At 46.8% G+C, this 19,488-nt stretch overlaps 1 protein-coding gene across 4 annotated transcripts in view; it reads right to left on the reverse strand.

Moving 5' to 3' along the window:
- Positions 1–19,488, reverse strand: part of LOC109902609 (formin-binding protein 1-like) — a 44,768-nt gene that overhangs the window by 11,044 nt on the left and 14,236 nt on the right. For 2 of the 4 annotated variants that reach the window (XM_031786014.1, XM_031786017.1), the window contains exons 2-10: positions 10,463–10,578; positions 7,491–7,541; positions 3,545–3,692; positions 3,321–3,383; positions 2,492–2,596; positions 2,245–2,373; positions 1,956–2,102; positions 1,239–1,448; positions 1,133–1,141 (exon numbers count right to left, since the gene is read on the reverse strand). In XM_031786014.1, coding sequence (XP_031641874.1) covers positions 1,133–1,141; positions 1,239–1,448; positions 1,956–2,102; positions 2,245–2,373; positions 2,492–2,596; positions 3,321–3,383; positions 3,545–3,692; positions 7,491–7,541; positions 10,463–10,578 — 978 coding nt within the window. The remainder of the gene's footprint in view (positions 1–1,132; positions 1,142–1,238; positions 1,449–1,955; positions 2,103–2,244; positions 2,374–2,491; positions 2,597–3,320; positions 3,384–3,544; positions 3,693–7,490; positions 7,542–10,462; positions 10,579–19,488) is intronic. The other 2 variants (XM_031786015.1, XM_031786018.1) reach the window with 1 other exon arrangement.

Raw genomic sequence — 19,488 nt, forward strand, 5'->3', positions numbered from 1 at the left:
CACACAGGGGTGACACACAATCAATGGTCCGGTAATACTACCTTGTGTCATTCAGACTGTGTAGCCATCATACAGTATATTGGGTGGCTCATGACGAGGTACAATACAGTTAACCTTCATGTCACCACCACCACCACCACCACATCCATATACCACCTACAGTGTCAATATCGCTTCCTACATTTCACCACCACCACCACATCCCACCTACAGTTTCAATATCGCTTCCTGCATTTCACCACCACCACCACATCCCACCTACAGTTTCAATATCGCCTCCTGCATTTCACCACCACCACCACATCCATATACCACCCTACAGTTTCAATATCGCTTCCTGCATTTCACACTAGACACACAGACTCAATCATGACATTTGAATCCTGTGATTTCAACATACCCCTGATCGTAACTAGTGAAAAACAACCTGATTAAACATCAGAGAAGAGGTGAGAAGCGAGAGAGAGAGAAAGGTAAATCACTGCAAACCCAAACACACTGACATGCTCTTAGTCTTACCCTTCGTTTAAGACCCCTGAAAGACGCTATCCTGAGTTTGACCGTTCTCATTTCAGACAGAAAGCTATGGGGTCACTGGCAAATTTAGGAAATAGAGTGGCTGACGAGGGGCCAGGTCGGGGGGGGGGGGGGGGGGCAACAAAAAAGGGTTGATCAACCTCCCAACTTTCAAAACTTGGAGCATATTGTAATGATTGAACAGAAACTCATGGTGTTGTTTCTATATAAAAGTGATAAACATGTGGTTCAACATATTATCCCACAAAACAAATCTCAGCAGGAGAAACTCCAGTGAAGCAAGATGACATTTGAGAGAACCTCAGGTGAGAGACAAGAATGGACATGACAAAACAAGAGCAGGCAAATCAGAGGCAATATGAGCAGCAACACCTCCTTCAACAGACTAGACAAGTCATCTGAAAATGGCAAGCTACTCGAACACAAACCCCCCCCAAAAGTTATAGATTAACAGACAGACAATTTGGCCTTTGGTAGGTCAAAGTGTAGTGACTGATGTTATGGAGTAGAAAATGTTAGATCTAGGTGACTGTTACAAAACCCAGTTACCGTAAGCCAACAGAAAGGGTGTTAGACGACGGTTGTATAAACTTACCAGTGCACTCTGTTATGACAGATAAACATAGAAAGATAAATACAAGTTATTTAACACTGAAACAATGAGAGAATGTGTTAGTATTAAGTGATGACAGATCTCTCACCTTCGGCTTTTTCCCAAAGAGCCACAGTTTGTTCTTGGCTGTTTTGCTGATGGAGTGTTTGGGATCTGGCTTGACCCCCCCCTCATTCTTGGGGGTGCTGATGGTGTTGTCTGAGCCCGTCCGGGAGAGGTTCTGACTGTAGTCCTCAAACGGGTAGTCCCCCGGAGGCTCAAAGCCTGACTTAAACGACTCCACTACAATCGCTGAGTCCTGTAAGAAAGAAAGAAAGAAAGATAGTGAACATTAAACATTACCAAGTGACATTTCTTTAAAATGATGTTTTCTGGGATATCATGACAGCAGTGTACTCCACAGCCCAGCCCCTGGTAGAAACCACACGTTGAGTGCATAAATAAGAATCAAATGAAAACATGTCACACAGAGTGGGGAGCAGCTCTGCTCAGCTGCCTCCAGCAGCAGCAGCAACAGCCTGTAGGCCTGTGGGTGGGGAGGAGAGAGGAGACTGCCAGTACCAGTCATGCCACACAAACACTGGTGGAGGCTGAGGCCAGCTTTAATAGAGCCCAGGGAGCAATTGCCTCACCGCTGGCCTGGCTGCTGGGTGGATGACTAACTACTGGTCCTGGTCCTGCTCCACCCATGCCACGTGCTACCTCCGCTCCGTGCACTGTGGTAAAGGATAGTCTGGTGTACACCCTACCTCAAACTATAGGGCACAATGCTATATAATGCAGGTGTACCATCCTCCAGACCCACCTTGCGTTGGTCCACAGCCTTGGCCGCAGTCACCATACCCTCCAGACACTTGGAGATAATGGGGACGACTCTGCGCTCCACGTCGGCAAAGCTCCGGTACGTCTCTCCCAGCTTCACTGTCCGCCTCTCGTCCATGTCCTGCAGGTTCTGGAGAGGTCGGAAAACACACAATGATCTCTGACCTTCTGGTTTCCTGTTAGGCAATCACAGCTCAGATTCCCATCTGTCAGGCCAATAGGGGACAAGAGAGAAGTTGAAGCCTGGAGAAGAATGGCTGACTGTGGATTACCTTGAATATCTGTGGAATGGCCACGTTGAAATGTTTCCACTGTTCCCCGTTAAAGTTCTGCAGCTGAGCAGCGTACTCGTTCTTACTCTCGTCTGCCGAGTGTGTGCGCAGGTACAACTGGGACTTTGCCTGCAGTGGATAAGAGGGAGAATTCAGGACCACTCAATATAGACAGCAAATCCCAACCTCTGAGGTGTATGAGTGTAGGTAGTGTAGATGTCATGTCTCAAGCCAGGTCAGGACTTACCTTTTCTACCTCTGACTTGGTGGCGTTGATGTCGTTGTCTAACCGGTCATAGCTGATCTGTGATTTCTCTGCCTCCTTGCACTCCCGCTCAAATTTTTTCTTGCTCTAAGAAAGTCAAATGCGAGATTGAGATTACTAGTCAAGACCTGTTGACCTCTTCTCAAAACCGAGAGTCAATCCTGCAACCCTGTCCCATTTCTACAGGCCATAGATGGAGAGCAAAACACTTATCATGCCATGGTATTAGCAAGATAACTTTGTAAGGATTAAATGAGAGAGAGAGAGATCCATGCTGTGAGCCCCTTAGATAGCAGTGGTTAAACAGGCAGCAGTGATAACTAAAAAACTAAAAATAAATCTATCCTTTCTTCCTGCCAGAACATCTGTGTTGCATTACGTGACAAAGAGGAATACCTAAGGCATTACAACACTGCCATTCTCAATCTGAGACTCAGCTGTAGCTGGCTGCAATTATACAAGCCCTAAAAGCTGCAAAGATGATCGAGCCTCGGAGACTGAAAAGGCCTGAAATGCAGGAATGCTCCTCTCGTCAGTGTGTGTGTGTCCACTTGCTTTTTTTTATGCATGTATCTTCCTGTGTGTGTGTGTGTGTGTGTACTATTTGAAATGTGTGTGAGTGTGTGTGAGCTGTGTAGGTAAGTGGAAATCCTCTAGGCCCTCTCTTGCATGCAGCCCAGCAGAACTAGGCGCCTGGCAGTCGGCGGAGGGGAGCAGGTCCCTGCTGGAGGTGTCACACCCTCCTTTCCCTGTCCCCTTTGTGCCTTGTGCCACCGTGGCCCTCCCTCCCTCTATCCCTCCCTTCTCTCACATTGTCCATCTGTTTCCAACACTGGTCCAGATACTGCTGGGCCTTCCTGCCCTCCTGGAGGTGCTGTGGAGTCAAAAAACACAAACAAACAACTCAACAAAGGAGGATCTCAATAAACATATTTATAATAAACTCACTACAGCGTAAACAAAATAACCAAACTGTACATAATGAAGGCATGTTCTACCAGGGAGTAGTGTACCACTACTAGCAAAGCCACTCACCTGTTTCCTCTCTGACTTGAGGTCCTGTGAATACCTCATCAGCTCTCCGTACACCTTGTGTCCCATCTCCTCGGCCACCACCTCCCTCTGCCCCGCGTAGTCATTCAGCTCGTTCAGGATGGAGTAGAATGACACGCACGACGAGAACCTGAACACAAAGGACAGGTCAGGGTACTCAACACTTCATCTAAGCATACTGGCCTCAGCCCTAGGGTACAGAAAACCAGGGTATTAGCAAGATAACTTTATTAGGATAGAATGAGAGAGAGAAATCCATGCTGTGAACCCCTTAGATAGCAGTGGTTAAGGCCACATCTACAATATGGGTCGAGTCTGGATTTAGGCTCTGAGTGTACCACACAGACAGAGGAGGACGCCTAGTGGGAGCTGGAAATCCAATAACACTGGCCTCAGTGTTGAGATTGACAACAAGCCCACCTCCGCCTTAAGGACGTTACCATCTCACTTTATTAGAATTCTCCCAAGCCTCCATCCCCCACACACATCCACAGAGGAAGGACCACAGAAGGAGGGACTGTGACATATGTTATGTATCCCTTAGAGGGCCCCAGGAGCCCCACTCCCTCCCTCCAACCATCCTCTCCCTGTCCTGTTATAGCACCAGTGTTAGGAGTTAGGACACAGGGCCAAATGATGCAGGGATAATGTAATTCATTAGGGGAATGGTTTCAGAGAATTCAGAGGGTGTTGTCCCAACCATGGCCTGTCCTAAATATGTCCACTGTAAATATCAGTGCTGTGAGGCTGAGCCTAAATGCAGCTCTCTGTCTCTCAATTCAAGGGCTTTATTGGCATGGGAAACACATGTCAAGTACAAAAGGGAAAATAAATAAACATAGGATGTATTTGTGTTCTTCACTGGTTGCCCTTTTCTTGTGGTAACAGGTCACACATCTTGCTGCTGTGATGGCACACAGGTGGGGGGGTTTTTCTCCTCAAATTATTTGTGGATCTGTGTAATCCGAGGGAAATATGTCTCTCTAATATGGTCATACATTTGGCAGGAGGTTAGGAAGTGTAGCTCAATTTCGACCTAATTTTGTGGGAATTGTGCAAGTAGCCCATCTTCTCTTGAGAGTCAGGTCTGCCTACAGCGGCCTCTCTCAATAGCAAGGCTATGCTCAGAGTCTGTACAAAGTCAATGTTTTCCTTACGTTTGGGTCAGTGACAGTGGTCAGGTATTCTAACACTGTGTACTCTCTGTTTAGGGCCAAACAGCATGCTAGTTCTCCGTTTTTTGTCAATTCTTTCCAACGTGTCAAGTAATATTTTTTTTGTTTTCTCATGATTTGGTTGGGTCTAATTATGTTACTGTCCTTGGGCTCTGTGTGGTCTATTTGCTTCGTGAACAGAGCACCAGGACCAGCTTGCTTAGGGGGCTCTTCTCCAGGTTAATTTCTCTGTAGGTGATGGCTTTGTTATGGAATCGTGTCCTTTTAGGAGGTTGTAGAATTTAAAAGCTCATTTCTGGATTTTGATAATTAGTGGATATCGGCCTAATTCTGCTCTGCATGCATTATTTTGTGTTTTATGTTGTACACAGAGGATATTTTTGCAGAATTCTGCATGCAGTCTCAATTGTATTTTTAGATCCAGATCATAATTGGTATGTCTAATTTTATGTTGCTTTTGATGGCATAGGAGGCCCTTCTTGCCTTTGTTCACAGCTTTGTGGAAGTTACCTGTGGCGCTGATGTTTAGGCCGAAGGTATGTATAGTTTGTGTGCTCTAGGGCAACGGTGTCTAGATATCATTTGTAATCGTGGTCCTGGCAACTGGACCTTTTTTTGGAACACCATTATTTTTGTCTTACTGAGATTCACTGTCAGGGCCCAGGTCTGACAGAATCTGTGCAGAAAATGTAAGTGCTTCTGTAGGCCCTAATTGGTTGAGGACAGAAGCACAAGATCATCAGCAAACAGTAGACATTTGACTTCAGATTCTTGTAGGTTGTGGCCAGGTGCTGCAGAATGTTCTAGTGCCCTCGCCAATTCGTTGGTATACAGTGGGGCAAAAAAGTATTTAGTCAGCCACCAATTGTGCAAGTTCTCTACTTATTTTCCACCATAATTTGCAAATAAATTCATAAAAAATCCTACAATGTGATTTTCTGGATTTTTCTCTCTCTCATTTTATCTGTCAGTTGAAGTGTACCTATGATGAAAATTACAGGCCTCTAATCTTTTTAAGTTGGAGAACTTGCACAATTGGTGGCTGACTAAATACTTTTTTGCCCCACTGTATATGTTGAAGAGGGTTTGGGCTTAAGCTGCATCCCTGCTGTGGATTTTTTTTTTTTTTTTGCCAATTTTGACCTCACACTTATTGTTTGTGTACATGGGTTTTATAATGTCGTATGTTTTTCCCCAAACATCACTTTCCATCAATTTGTATAGCAGACCCTGATGCCAAATTGAGTTGAAAGCTTTTTTGAAATCAACAAAGCATGAGAAGACTTTGTTTTGATTTGCTTGTTTGTCAATTAGGGTGTGCAGGGTGAATATGTGGTCTGTCGTACAGTAATTTTGGCTCAGTACATTGTTTTCGCTGAGGGAACGTACGAGTCCGCTGTTAATGATAATGCAGAGCATTTCCCCAAGGTTTCTGTTGACGCATATCCCCCCGGTAGATCTTGGGGTCAAATGTGTCAACCCTTTTGTGGATTGGGGTAATCAGTCCTTGGTTCCAAATATTGTGGAAGATGCCAGAGCTGAGTATTATGTTAAACTCTAAGTATGGCCAAATTGGAATTTGTGGTCTGTATAATTTTATCATTTAATTTAGCATACTATCAACTCCACAGGCCTATTTGGGTTGGAGGGTTTGTATTTTGTCCTGTAGTTCATTCAAGAATCCAGTGGGTTCTGGTAGTCATTAATAGTTGATTCTAATATTTATATTTGAGCCTGAATATGTTTTTGCTGTTTGTTCTTGGTTAAAGAGCTAAACATATTGGAGAAGTGTTTTGAATAGATAACCCTGTGTTTGTTTCGAGTTTTCCCAGAAGATTCTATGGATTCTTATTACATTGAGCTGATTTCTGACGTGCTGTTCCTTCTTTTTCCATAGTGTATTTCTGCATTGTTTTAGTGATTCACCATAGTGAAGGTGTCATCTTAGGTTCTGGGTCTCTATGTTTTTGGTTGGATAGGTTTCTCAATTTCTTTCTGCATTCCTCATCAAATCATGGTCATGGTTGTTAATTTTCTTAGGTTGTCAGCTTTAAATTTGATAAGGAAGCCGAAAGGTCAAACATAACGTTTAGATTTTCTACTGTCAAGTTTACACCTTCACTATTTACAGTGTAACCTTTTGTCCAGGAAATTGTCTAGAAGGGATTAAATTTGTTGATGCCTGATTGTTTTTTGGTAGATTTCCACAACATCTTCTGCATTTTTTTTACATCATTAAATTGTGCATTGCGCTGTTCAAGTAGAGTGTGATTTTGCTGTGATATATGATAGGGGTCAGTGGACTGACTGAACGCTCTAAGAGACTCTGGGTTGAGGTCAATGATGAAGTAGTCTACAGTACTACTGCCAAGCGATGAGCTATAGGTGTACCTTAAAGCCTTGACTATGTACATACCCAGAGTCTGACAGAGCTCTCTCTCTGTGCGTCTCTCTCCCCCTCTCCCAGCCCTCTCCTTTGAGATCATTCCTGTTCATTAGCAGCCAATAATGTCACCGTGGAGTGGCCAAGCACTGTGACCGTACCTCAGAGCCAGATATCCTACACAGCTGTAGGACTCTCCCTAACTCTCTTACTCAATTCTATGGAAGCAATTAAATGTTTAAAAGTGCTGGGTTGTCATGGCAGCCCGTGTTTGTTGGTGACAAGGCTAGTGGGAAGGCCCTGTGTGTGGTGTAAAGCTGATACCACTCACAGGTTAACTATTTAATGAAACTGGGTCTACTCTACTCACCTAGGTTCATCGTCTTTGGAGCGTTTGGGACAGTACTTCTTCACCAGGTTCCTGTGAGGTGAGAGGAGACAGCCATTCAGAGACCGAGATTAGATAGCCCAGTTAATTTCCGTCAGTCAGATTCTCCACTGAGACAGAGAAACTAGATAAAGTAGGTCAGACACACACAGCTAAACTGGCACATTGTGATATTCCTGCAAACGCAGGAGGAGCAACACAAAGAAATGGTTCTCTTTGATAAAGTAGTCCCTCTGGAGAGATGCTCCTGTAGTAGTGTTATGCTGTGGTGCTCTTCAGGCATGCAGTACATGCAACGCTCTGGCTCCAATCGCTCTTCAGGGATGAATGGAGGAGGAATCCAGAGAGGTTTTCAGACGCGTCTGTCCCCCTCCCCGTCTCCACTGAACCAGCACTCTGTTTCCCCTGTCCTGGGGAGCAGGGGACCAGGGGAGTAGCTCCCCACACATAGACTGAGAAATATCAGCCTGGTCTGGTGCCTTTCCATGAATTACACAGAACAATACAGTCGCTAGTAAAAGTCTACACACCCCTTGCACATTTTGCTACCATAAAAAGGAGGTTGGAATAATAATGTGAAAATTATGATAGTGCCCTTTTAGTGTAAGAGCAGTTTGAGAAGATCACCTGAAATGTCAGCCTGTTTTGGTGGATGGAGTTTGTCTTCCATGGTGACATCACCATGCAGTAAATTAACAAATCAATAAGAAAGTGTTCCAAACCTCTCTGCCAATAAGAGCTCATTTTCTGTTTTCCCTTCCCCACTCAGAACACTCCCAGACAGTCCTGCTTGAAAAATTGCTGTTTGTTTTCAATTAAAACAATCAAAAACTATCAGAGAGGAACTTAAATTGTTCCCCAGAAATAAATGTGATTATTTTTCCTACCGATCTACTCCCCATTTTCAAAGTGGAAGAAAAGATAGAAAATGTTGCAAATTAATACAAAATAAAAAACAAAATGTCTTCATTGTGTATCTGTCTTCACACCCCAGAGGTAATACTTGGTGGAAGCACTTTTTGCAGCCATTAGAGCTGTGAATCGTTTTTAATAAGATGAACAACATTGATCAAAAAATATAAATAAATAATTTGCCTTTTGTATTTCATTTTAAGGCAGCAAAATGTGAAGACTGTGCAAGGGCTGTGTAGACTTTCACTAGGCACTGTACCTGAACAGAGTGACTGTCCAGGGAGTCCGGGAGAAATTCCCCAACAGAAATGGTAGGGCGATAACGAGTAGAAAAGACTCGTTCCACTCACCGTGTGTAGCCTATCAGCGTGCAATGTACATGTTTAAAGAATGCATAACGGAGAAATCAGGAGCTCCTCGTTTTCAGCCCATAATTCATAGCTGGTTAAATTATTCACTGGGTTACACGTGCTTCGTGTGCAAACCTCTCGTTGTGAGCCGTGACTAAACATACCCAGTTTAATAGGTTGGTCATCATTCACACACACGAAAAACATCTTTCGAACATCTTCCAAAACAATATGATTTCAAGTCAAAATAATCTGAACCAAACCAAAACTCTTAAAACAGTGCCCTAGGGGATTTCCTTCTTCAATAAAATCATACTTCAGCGAAGCAGGGGTCTAGTTTCTGATGTCTGGGGGTCCTGGTGCTCGTCTTACTGAGCGACTACAGTAGGTGGCTCATGACATGCTAAGGAGACTTGGTCAGCGGCAGTGTTGTATCTAGGCAACACCTCAAAGCGATGTGGGGGGTGGGGGGGTGGTAAAGCCTCCAGGGGGTTGCAGAGGCCACAGCAGGAGCCCCTCTACATTACCGTCCCACATGCCAGGCAGCAGTGATGACATAGCTTCAGGGGAATGAGGAGGAACACACCAACACACAGCCAGATGGTGTAGCACGGATGCTGGGAAATACTATGGATAATATTCAATTCCCTTGTGCATTGACAGCACATTGGGACAGCACACTGCTGAGACGTTGTAGTTTCTAAACCTTACTAACAGAGATAGTCACGGCAGGATGCCTTTTAATGTGGGATAGAATGTTAGCGTTTATGGCATCTGATATGGGATGTGGTACCAGTTACTCACAAGTAGAACATACATGAAACTAAATGTGTCAGCATTGACACCTTTTTTCCAAATGGCTTTTCTTCTGGAAAACAAACCAGCCTAATAAAAGTGACCACGTGAGAGGGAAGGAGACAGAGTCATACTCTCTCAGTCGTGGCAGTAGCTCAGAGTAGAGGGGACGATTAAGCAGGAAACAGAGGCATGAAGTTTAACCACAGCATGCCATGGTGACATCATGAGCCATGTGTGTGTGTGTGTGTGTGTGGGCAGGTTCAGTGAGTGGTCACCTATGGTTTACTAACCAGAGCCTACATCTGCCTATTCCCAGCTTACATTTTGTTAAACCAGTGGTCTCACTCTGATCCAAGAACTGGTAGAATCGTCGTCGTTTTAGAAGTCCTTGGTTTTGCTCATTTGTAGATTTGCTCCAAAAGATTACACATGGATGTCAGGCAGGATACAGAGTTGAGTAATCGAATTGCATATAGATCTGTAGACCTACTCCTCTACTGTCTAGAGACTGTCCAGGAGCCACCTCCTAGAAATCCATTTGTTCTGTGGCTAATCCTATTATATTGATTTGTGGCCTACCAAAATCAATTAATGGCAGCACAAGCATGTCTGATTGGGTGAGTTGCGCCTATTGTTCAGACAGAGTGGTCGTACTGATGTTCTCAGATATTCATTAAAACAGATCCAATCACATCATTTCATGATGATGTTTCATTATCTTTGATATAACATGAAGGTTAATATACAGAACTACTAATGTCTAATATGCATGTATAACACAGAATAGGCGTACTCATCAATTTATTATTCAGTGTACGCAACACACCTCAAAACAGTTCCATGGAATTGAAAGATTAAAACCAGTGGGCCAGGGAGTTTGAATAGGGGTTTTACCTCAACTGTTTTGCATATGTCTGTTCGATCTCCAGCCTTTCCTTGACAAACTTTGAATACCTCTCTAGGAAGTCAATCCCCCATTGAGTATGCTTGTCAAGGTTTTCAAACTGGTCCTGAGAAAGAGATGGAGAGAAGAGGGAGAAGAGGGAGGTTAGGGTTGCAGGGAGACTGACCGACAGTGTGAGCTCTTAGTGACATGCACATGACAGACTGAATTAAATGATCCATGAATGAGAACCAGTCATATTACATGGGATAACAAACATATGTTAAGTCACTACTTTATCGCTGAGTGTCAGGCTTTATTTCATCAACTGTAAGGAAAGCTACACAGACACGGTGCAGACACGGTGCAGACACGGTGCAGACACGGTGCAGACACGGTGCAGACACGGTGCAGACACGGTGCAGACACGGTGCAGACACGGTGCAGACACGGTGCAGACACGGTGCAGACACGGTGCAGACCGGTGCAGACACGGTGCAGACACGGTGCAGACACGGTGCAGACACGGTGCAGACACGGTGCAGACACGGTGCAGACACGGTGCAGACACGGTGCAGACACGGTGCAGACACGGTGCAGACACGGTGCAGACACGGTGCAGACACGGTGCAGACACGGTGCAGACACGGTGCAGACTGTACATGCAACAAAACACCAGTATTTTTCCTTCATAGCTTGGAAGCTTTGGAACATCAAATCGCAACATATAAATCGGTACCAAAGTAATGTGATAACATCGTATCGTCAGGTCCCTGGAAATTCCTGCCCTACTTGCCTATAGAGTAAAGGCAGAACAGGCCTTACTGTATATTTTGGATGGATGATAGCCTGATTTAAATATCCAGAGAAGGTCAATGTTGTATCTTTCCAAGAGATCCCGTTTAACAGCCCTGGGCTGAGAGGGAAATGTTTAAAACACACAAGAGTCAATACAGCTGACAGCACATACTTTCAGCTGCCTGCCCTCATGTTACTCTCTTCACTGTTAGCCTATGCAGTAGGCACTGTGCACATTCTGCACAGCCACACAGCGGAGGCGATCCCCATTAATTGAAGGCTTACTTGGAACAAGTCAACATCTAACCTACATGATATCAGTAGCCAGTCTGAGTCTATAGAGGAGGCTTAGAGGATGGATTAAAAATGGTGTGATCTCATTTATGACCATTGACATTCCTGTTCCCTATTCTGACTGATACTGACTCAATTTCATTCACACCACTGGTCTCCTCCTCTCCGCTTTGATGTCTGAGCTGCTGCTGACCGACAGAGACAGGATAGTGATGATTAGATCATTCTGTGCCACTGGACTCTCTCCCTCTGAAGCCAGCTTGGCTCTACGACAGTCTGGCACAGCTGGCACCACCAGCCAGAGAGACTACATTTTCCATACTTCAGCCCTGACATTCAGGCCAAAAGGCCAAGTGTCAGATTAAGTCCAACTAAGGTGAAGAGAAACAGATTGTACAGTCCAGCTAAGTCTGGGAGGGAACAGTGGAGCTGGGCTATACCAAAGTCAGTCAGACTCAGATGATTTCACCTAAGGGGGAGTTGCTCAGAGGTCACGCTTACCTTCCTACTTCAGAGACTGTCTGCAGGCTCAAAATAGATAGAAACTGTCAGGATCACCACCAGCACAGAACTATACAGAGTCCAGCCCTGAGCCTGATGAGGTGAGTCATTCTCCCATGCTGTGTTCTGGGATACAGAGGGAAAGAGAGAGGGGGATGGATTCCAGTTCCACCCAGTCTGCTCCTCTCCCCCCCTCCCCTCCCCTCCTCTCCCCCCCCTCCCGTCTGCTCCTCTCTCCCCCCCCCCCCCTACCGTCTGCTCCTCTCCCCCCCCCCCCCCTACCGTCTGCTCCTCTCTCCCCCCCCCCTCCCGTCTGCTCCTCTCTCCCCCCCCCCCCCTCCGTCTGCTCCCCTCCCCCCCCTCCGTCTGCTCCTCTCTCCCCCCCCTCCCGTCTGCTCCTCTCTCCCCCCCCCCTCCCGTCTGCTCCTCTCTCCCCCCCCCCTCCCGTCTGCTCCTCTCCCCCCCCTCCCGTCTGCTCCTCTCCCCCCCCCCCCGTCTGCTCCTCTCCCCCCCCCCCCTCCGTCTGCTCCTCTCTCCCCCCCCCCTCCGTCTGCTCCTCTCTCCCCCCCCCCCCCCCTCCGTCTGCTCCTCTCTCCCCCCCCCCCCCCGTCTGCTCCTCTCTCCCCCTCCGTCTGCTCCTCTCTCCCCCCCCGTCTGCTCCTCTCTCCCCCCCCCGTCTGCTCCTCTCTCCCCCCCCCGTCTGCTCCTCTCTCCCCCCCCCGTCTGCTCCTCTCCCCCCCCCGTCTGCTCCTCTCTCCCCCCCCCCCGTCTGCTCCTCTCTCCCCCCCCCCCCGTCTGCTCCTCTCTCCCCCCCCCCCGTCTGCTCCTCTCTCCCCCCCCCCCGTCTGCTCCTCTCCCCCCCCGTCTGCTCCTCTCTCCCCCCCCGTCTGCTCCTCTCTCCCCCCCCGTCTGCTCCTCTCTCCCCCCCCCCGTCTGCTCCTCTCTCCCCCCCCCGTCTGCTCCTCTCTCCCCCCCCCGTCTGCTCCTCTCTCCCCCCCCGTCTGCTCCTCTCTCCCCCCCCGTCTGCTCCTCTCTCCCCCCCCGTCTGCTCCTCTCTCCCCCCCCGTCTGCTCCTCTCTCCCCCCCCCCCGTCTGCTCCTCTCTCCCTGTCTGAGCTGTACTGGAGGAGAGGGAGAAAGGGAGAGAGAAGGTGAAAAGTAGAGCAAGGGGGGAAGTGAAGTCTCTTCTCTCCCATGGCTTGTGCCCTGCCTGGGAGCGAGGCAGTGTTTAGGCTTGGCTTAGGATGTAGACAGACCCAGAGGGACTGACTGGTGGACTCCAGCCAACACACTTCCTCTGCGAGAGAACAATACCCAGGCCGTCCCCATGGACCCCTCCTCACTGGCGCTTCACACAGACTCAGTCCATACGCATACAGGGAGGGAGGGAGGGAGGAGAGAGAAAGAGAGCGAGCTAGTCAATTCCACAGGCCTGTTATACCATACATGAAACCCATTCTCAGAAAATGTGTGCACAGATCATGGGCTAATAATAAGATCTACAACGGATACTGAATCGACAACCTTCCAGAAGTATATCCCTGCGATTGCGTGCCAAATGAGATACGCAAGAGAGCACATATACACAACTGTTTTACACCAAGACACACAGAGAGAGAGTGAGTGATAGAGAGAGAAGAAAGAACAGACTGACTGTGACCAGGTCTGCCTGAGCCCTAGCTGCTCGTCTGATTAAAGCTCTGTCTGTCTCTCAGCTTAGTGGACTCAGCCGTCGGCATGGAAATCATTTCTCCTCCAATAAAATGGCTTCCTTGTGGAATGACTCAGCAGCTTCTGCATTTCCATGAACATTTCAGGCCCCTCCAGCTTCAATGTTCAGCACATGTCAGGGTCCCCACACTCGTGAAAGTCTAGCGGGGGTGGAGAACAGAGAGAAAGAGAAGAGAGAAAGAGAAGAGAGAGAGCCCTTATGCCTCCAATAAAGATAAGAACCGATGCTTCTCACTTCTGCTTTACGGTCCGTCTTTGGGTCTTCCCACACAGTAAACCAACTCCTTCAGTTGAGTTAATGATTGTTGACATGTAAACGGCAGGAATAAAGCCGGGTCAGGCGGGGTGTCCCTTCTTCCATCACCGTCAGCAGGAAAACCAACTGGTCCTCACCCTCTGATACCATCCTAACCCAAACAGGTGGTTTAGATCGTTCTTTTGGATTATTATGATCCCATCCCTCCAAATGGAAATAAATACTGAAGAATTCATAAAACTATAGGAGACCGAGTTAGTTGGTGTGTGTCCGACATCTGTCATACAGACACGCAGCAGAAACACATGAGACACCCACCAGTCTAAAAATAAAAAATACAAAATCAGGCAGACAACCACCACATGGTTTGTGCCAAGACAGCAACATGAGAGGCAAGGTATTTACAGTGTGAAGGGAAGGATGAGGAGGAAATGGGAGGAAAACCACAACACCTAAATGGACTGAGCGCAGCAACCCACAGTGACTACGGGTAAGAACCATGCAATAGCACTGAATCAGACCCAGTGAGGAGGGGGGTCCATAAAATGAAAAGATGTGTTGTTACAGCAGGGCCTGTTTCACATTGCAAACTCCATGTACGACTCCCTGTGAATTTAACTTCATTCCTTGGTGCTGGTTCTCTTCTGAGACTAGCCATGACGACGACTGATGTTTTTACTAACACTGGCTCATTCTCACATGGTTCTCCTTGCGGAGCTGCATGAGGAGGCCTAATGGGTGTTTTCAATAACACAAGGCAGTTTCAGCTCATCAGTGGGCCTGGGAGTGGAGCCTCTTATCCTCAGAGGACAGCCTGCGATTTCATTATGCGCTCGCTGTTTAATCTCAAAGTGATAGCGTTCTCTTGGCCATGAACTGCTATATATTGTTGTTCCTCACTTTTGAGTGTTGTGATGATACAGGTTACTGTTGCCATCGAAGTGCAGAATACTAATACTGATTAACTCAACTACCAACTGCATAGCTGACAAATGGTGCTTGATAGGAGAGGAATTCTGCAGAACAGAGATATTCTGAGGCTCTAGTAAGGCTCTAATCAGAGGTGAGTGGCTCTATAACCATGCAAAGCTCTGCGTGCCGATGAGGGTACAACAAAAGATCTGTGTTATGTTTACCGCCTCCTACAGTCTACAACCCAAAGTAGGCCTCGACATCCAATCTCTGGGATACGGATGATAGGATCTGGAGCATCAAGGGTCGGCATCAGTTTCTTTCATTCCACTGCCGAGGATGGAATGAACCCCCATGCCCCAGCATGTTTCCTTGTGGGCAGGAGCAGATGTTCAAGTCTGTATCGGTGTCTTTCTGTCCCATCTGCCTTACGTCAGATTTCCTCCATCGCTCAATACTCATGAATAAGTAACTCCATGAGCTCCTCATCCCAGCCTCGGCCTGCTCCTCCTCTCTGGCTCGCCACAGCCATGACAGACGGCACAGCACACAGTAGCACAGTACAATACAGCACAAAGAGTCACAGTGCAGTGCAATACGAGCCAGTTAGAAGGGCTTCAGAGCTCACCTTTCAGTAACCAGACCTTCACACAGCAGTCTGTCATAACTGGGATCCCTCTATGGAAAAGCCTGAGGAACAGTAATATGTAGGCCAGAGTACAGCCCAACAGACCGTTGGATGTGCCTGGAAGTGCCTTCAAGCCAAGTCTCTCACTCTCAGCAGCTGGACTGACTGACAGGGGAATAGCCTCTGTATTTTGAAAGAGGGGGAAAACGTCTTTATGGCTAGAGATTTGGGTAGAGATTCCCAAGAGGCCAGTTCAGCAGATCAGGTTTCTCTTTTGAGTGTTTCTCCATTTCATTCTCCAAGGTTACTCTTTCCACTGTCTGTGGATGATGTCAGACACACACAGGGCAGCTTGAGACCACTGCTGAGCCCTTTAGCCTACCTGGTCTCCCTTTCACTCGCTGTATACCTCAAACAGAATCCGTTGTTTTTGTGTAGGTCTGAAGGTTGGGTTTCAATATAATTTGTGTAGCTTGGAAACGATCTTCCCATTTACATACAAAAGTATTTTTCCCTCTAGAGAAGATCCCTTGTGTCCCCAGAGTGGGAGACACTGAGCCCAGTTAGCACAGGGGCAGTGGAAGGGAAACACAGTCTAGTTTAATTTCTCTTGTGCATAGCCTGTCTTACATTTCATTTCCTCTCATATTTAAAGATACTCAGCAAACATTATGATTTGATGAAATTCAGTAGCCCCATAAGAACACTCCAGCAATGACTTTACTGACCATAAGAAACAATAATCCAACTTTCTCTGAATAAAACAAAAGGGATCATATACGTGGGCACCCCAAACCAGAAGCCACAACGATATCTGGAAAGGCATCCCCCTGGGCCAGAGGAAAACATCCTTACGAAGAATAATGTCAGGATGTGATGTCATTGCTGGAACAATAACATCAGGGACTCCCAAGGTCTCTCTAGGAGCTGTATTATGAGAGTAGCTATTAGCACCTAGCCTACATGGTATAATACTCCTAGCACTAGAAATGTGCATACAATAAATGTGCATACCATAAATATAATGGAGGGGTTTTATTTGCATACACATGGCTGCAGGGACAATACCCTCATTACACCCTGGCATTCGGGGTCAGTGTCAAAAGAAGGCAGACAGTTCCTGGGAGAGCGGGCTTCAGAGTGGGGCAGGGTGGGAAATGTCACAGTGTCTAAAACACTGGCATCACTCTGGAGGGCCTCCAGGCCCTGCCTGCACTGTGTGAGGGTGAGGTGTGGTGTGACTGTGCGTGCACATGAGTGTATGTGTGTGTGTGTGTGTGTGTGTGTGTGTGTGTGTGTGTGTGTGTATAGAGTGTGAGTGAGTGCGTGTGTGTGTGTGTATAGAGTGTGAGTGAGTGCGTGTGTGTGTAGAGTGTAAACATTGGCTTTAACAACACCCAGATAAGAGGAGATCTGGGTTGAAAAGAGGGAGGAGGTGAAACTATGCAGCCCCCCATCTTTATTTCATGAATAATGCATGGAGAATACAAGATAAATCAAGGCAGCTTTGGGGGGGTACGCAGAATAATGTAACAGCTCATTTCTTCTAGTAGAACCCTGATAAAATGTGTCCATACATTCACAATGGGACACTGGCTAAGATTCTCAAACCAGCTTGTGTTATTTAGGAAAAAGAGCTTTAACCTGCATTGGCATTAATATACAGTGAGCCCCCCCCCCTCCTTTTCCAGCAGAAAAACTGTTAAAAAAATGTCCCTGTGAGAGGGGTAGGGTAAAAAAATAAATACATGATACACTGTACTATAAGAGCTGGCTAGCTACGAAGCTAGTAAACCACATCCTCCCTGCCACCTCTAAAATCTCTCAGACCTGCTGTTCTAATGAAGCCCCCAGGGGCCCAGGGACTAGTGTTCCCCTTTGATCCCCAGCCCCACTCTACAACTCAGACAGACCCAAACCCCTGTCCTAATCCAATCTCTACCAGCCAGACCTTTTGATGTGCTGAAAAAATAGAGAAGAGAGAAAGGGAGTGGCAGGGGGGTGAAAAAACACGCCTTGTATTAAGTTGCCGGGCAGCCTGCAACATTTATGACTCTGGTTAGCCAATCCCTGGTTGTTCTGTGGACAGACAGGCAGGATAAGTTACAGTAGTCCTGGAGGCTGACCGTGTAGAGTGAAGACAGACAGGCAGAGGCTGCAGCACCATGTAGCTGGTAATCCCATTCCCATGCAGAGACGGGAACTGACTGGATCACATGGGCTGTGCACAGCAGGGGATGAGGGAGAGGGAGAGTGTTAAGTAAAACTCACACTTTCAACATGTGATAGAGTAAGGTCAACAGATTAGGGAAAATTAAAATCTGGGTGTTTTTTGGTAGTGTGGGGGGCATGGAACTAAATTTAAGTACCCCCGATATTGTCCTTTCAAATACTTGTATTAATTATAATGCATACATGGATTTCCCATCTAGTCATTTTTGAACCACCCAAGTTTAGGTTATTGTAATGGAATGGCTTTTCATGCGGTGGTTCATATCCATCACTGATCAGACACTCAAAAGGTCTAAACCAGGTCTAAACCAGGTCTAAACCAGGTCTAAACCAGGTCTAAACCAGGTCTAAACCATCTTAATACAGGGTGAGAACATTCTTACATACAAATCAAACTCAATATAACTTTTGATGACTAAAATATCAGCCTTAAATTTAACTTCTGTTGCTTTTTTCTTTCTGAGGGCTGGTCGGCAACGGTCCCTGGAAATCAGGGACAGTCCCGTCACCTTATAATAGAGACGTCATGTCTATGTCGTACTGCATTGTCTTAAAGTCCTGCACTGTTGGCTCCCTGGCTTCCACCATGGCAATTTATTTTCTAAAGCATTTTAGAAGCAGTTCCCTGTGGGCCTTGTAGCTTGAATGAGTCTGCCTTTGTGATACATGAACCATCCGGAAGGTGCTAGAGAGCAGGAGAGGACTCTGTTCTTTGGATGGAGAGTCAGTGGGCTGTTGATCAAACTAGACCCTGGAGATGAATGAGAATGTGATCATGCGTAGGAGGACTTGGGACAGGAAGAGGCTGTAGGGCCCAGGGACTAACACTACACAATGACTCTATGGTCCTGGCTGGCCTGACCAGGCGTTTCCCACTGGTGCTGCAGGCAACAGCCCCATGTACTCAGCCTGGGAGGGAAGACTCACTGTCTCCTTTATGACAGAAAGGATCACGAGTTCCAGCCGGATGGCAGTCAGGCAGTCACATCGATCACATGTAGAGTGAGAGACGGTACTTTACCCCCCTCTACTCCAGTCTCTGAGGAGGCGTCGGCCTACACCGCTGCCTGTCCACTCTGAGTGTGTGTCTGTGCCATGGTGATCTCTCATGGCTTCTCCTGGGGCTGTAGCGTAGTGGAATTGATGTGGCAGACATTAGAAGAGTCTGGCCTGTCCAGGTCTGGTGGACTCAGATTTACTGCCTCTCAGGAGTCTTCAGGAACATCAGAGTTTGCATTCAACTGCTTGAGAACTGGGCCTATTAAGCAGTTCAAGTAGTTTGAGATGTAGCGAATCGTGAGACAAGAAAAAGGGAAAGGGGGATACCTAGTCAGTTGTAAAACTGAATGCATTCAACTGAAAGGTGTCTTCCACATTGGAATCAGAGAGGTGCGGGGGGCTGCCTTAAAATCGACACCCACGTCATCAGCGCCCGGAGAACACAAGGCCCATCATCATCATCATCATCATCTGCTTTCCAGATTATGCCTACTGTATGTATACAATTCAGAAGCATGAGAGTTGTATATTATTTCATATTTGCCTGGATTTTGATAAGCAATGAATAGACCTGGATAAATGTGAGTTAATTCATGGGTCATTTGGGACAAAAGGACGAGTTAAGTCTGATAGAAACACAATGGCTACTTTGTGCATGACCCTGTGTTTCTGCAACGACTTAAGTGG

Source organism: Oncorhynchus kisutch, linkage group LG13, assembly GCF_002021735.2.
Source record: "Oncorhynchus kisutch isolate 150728-3 linkage group LG13, Okis_V2, whole genome shotgun sequence".
Taxonomy (NCBI): Eukaryota; Metazoa; Chordata; class Actinopteri; order Salmoniformes; family Salmonidae; genus Oncorhynchus; species Oncorhynchus kisutch.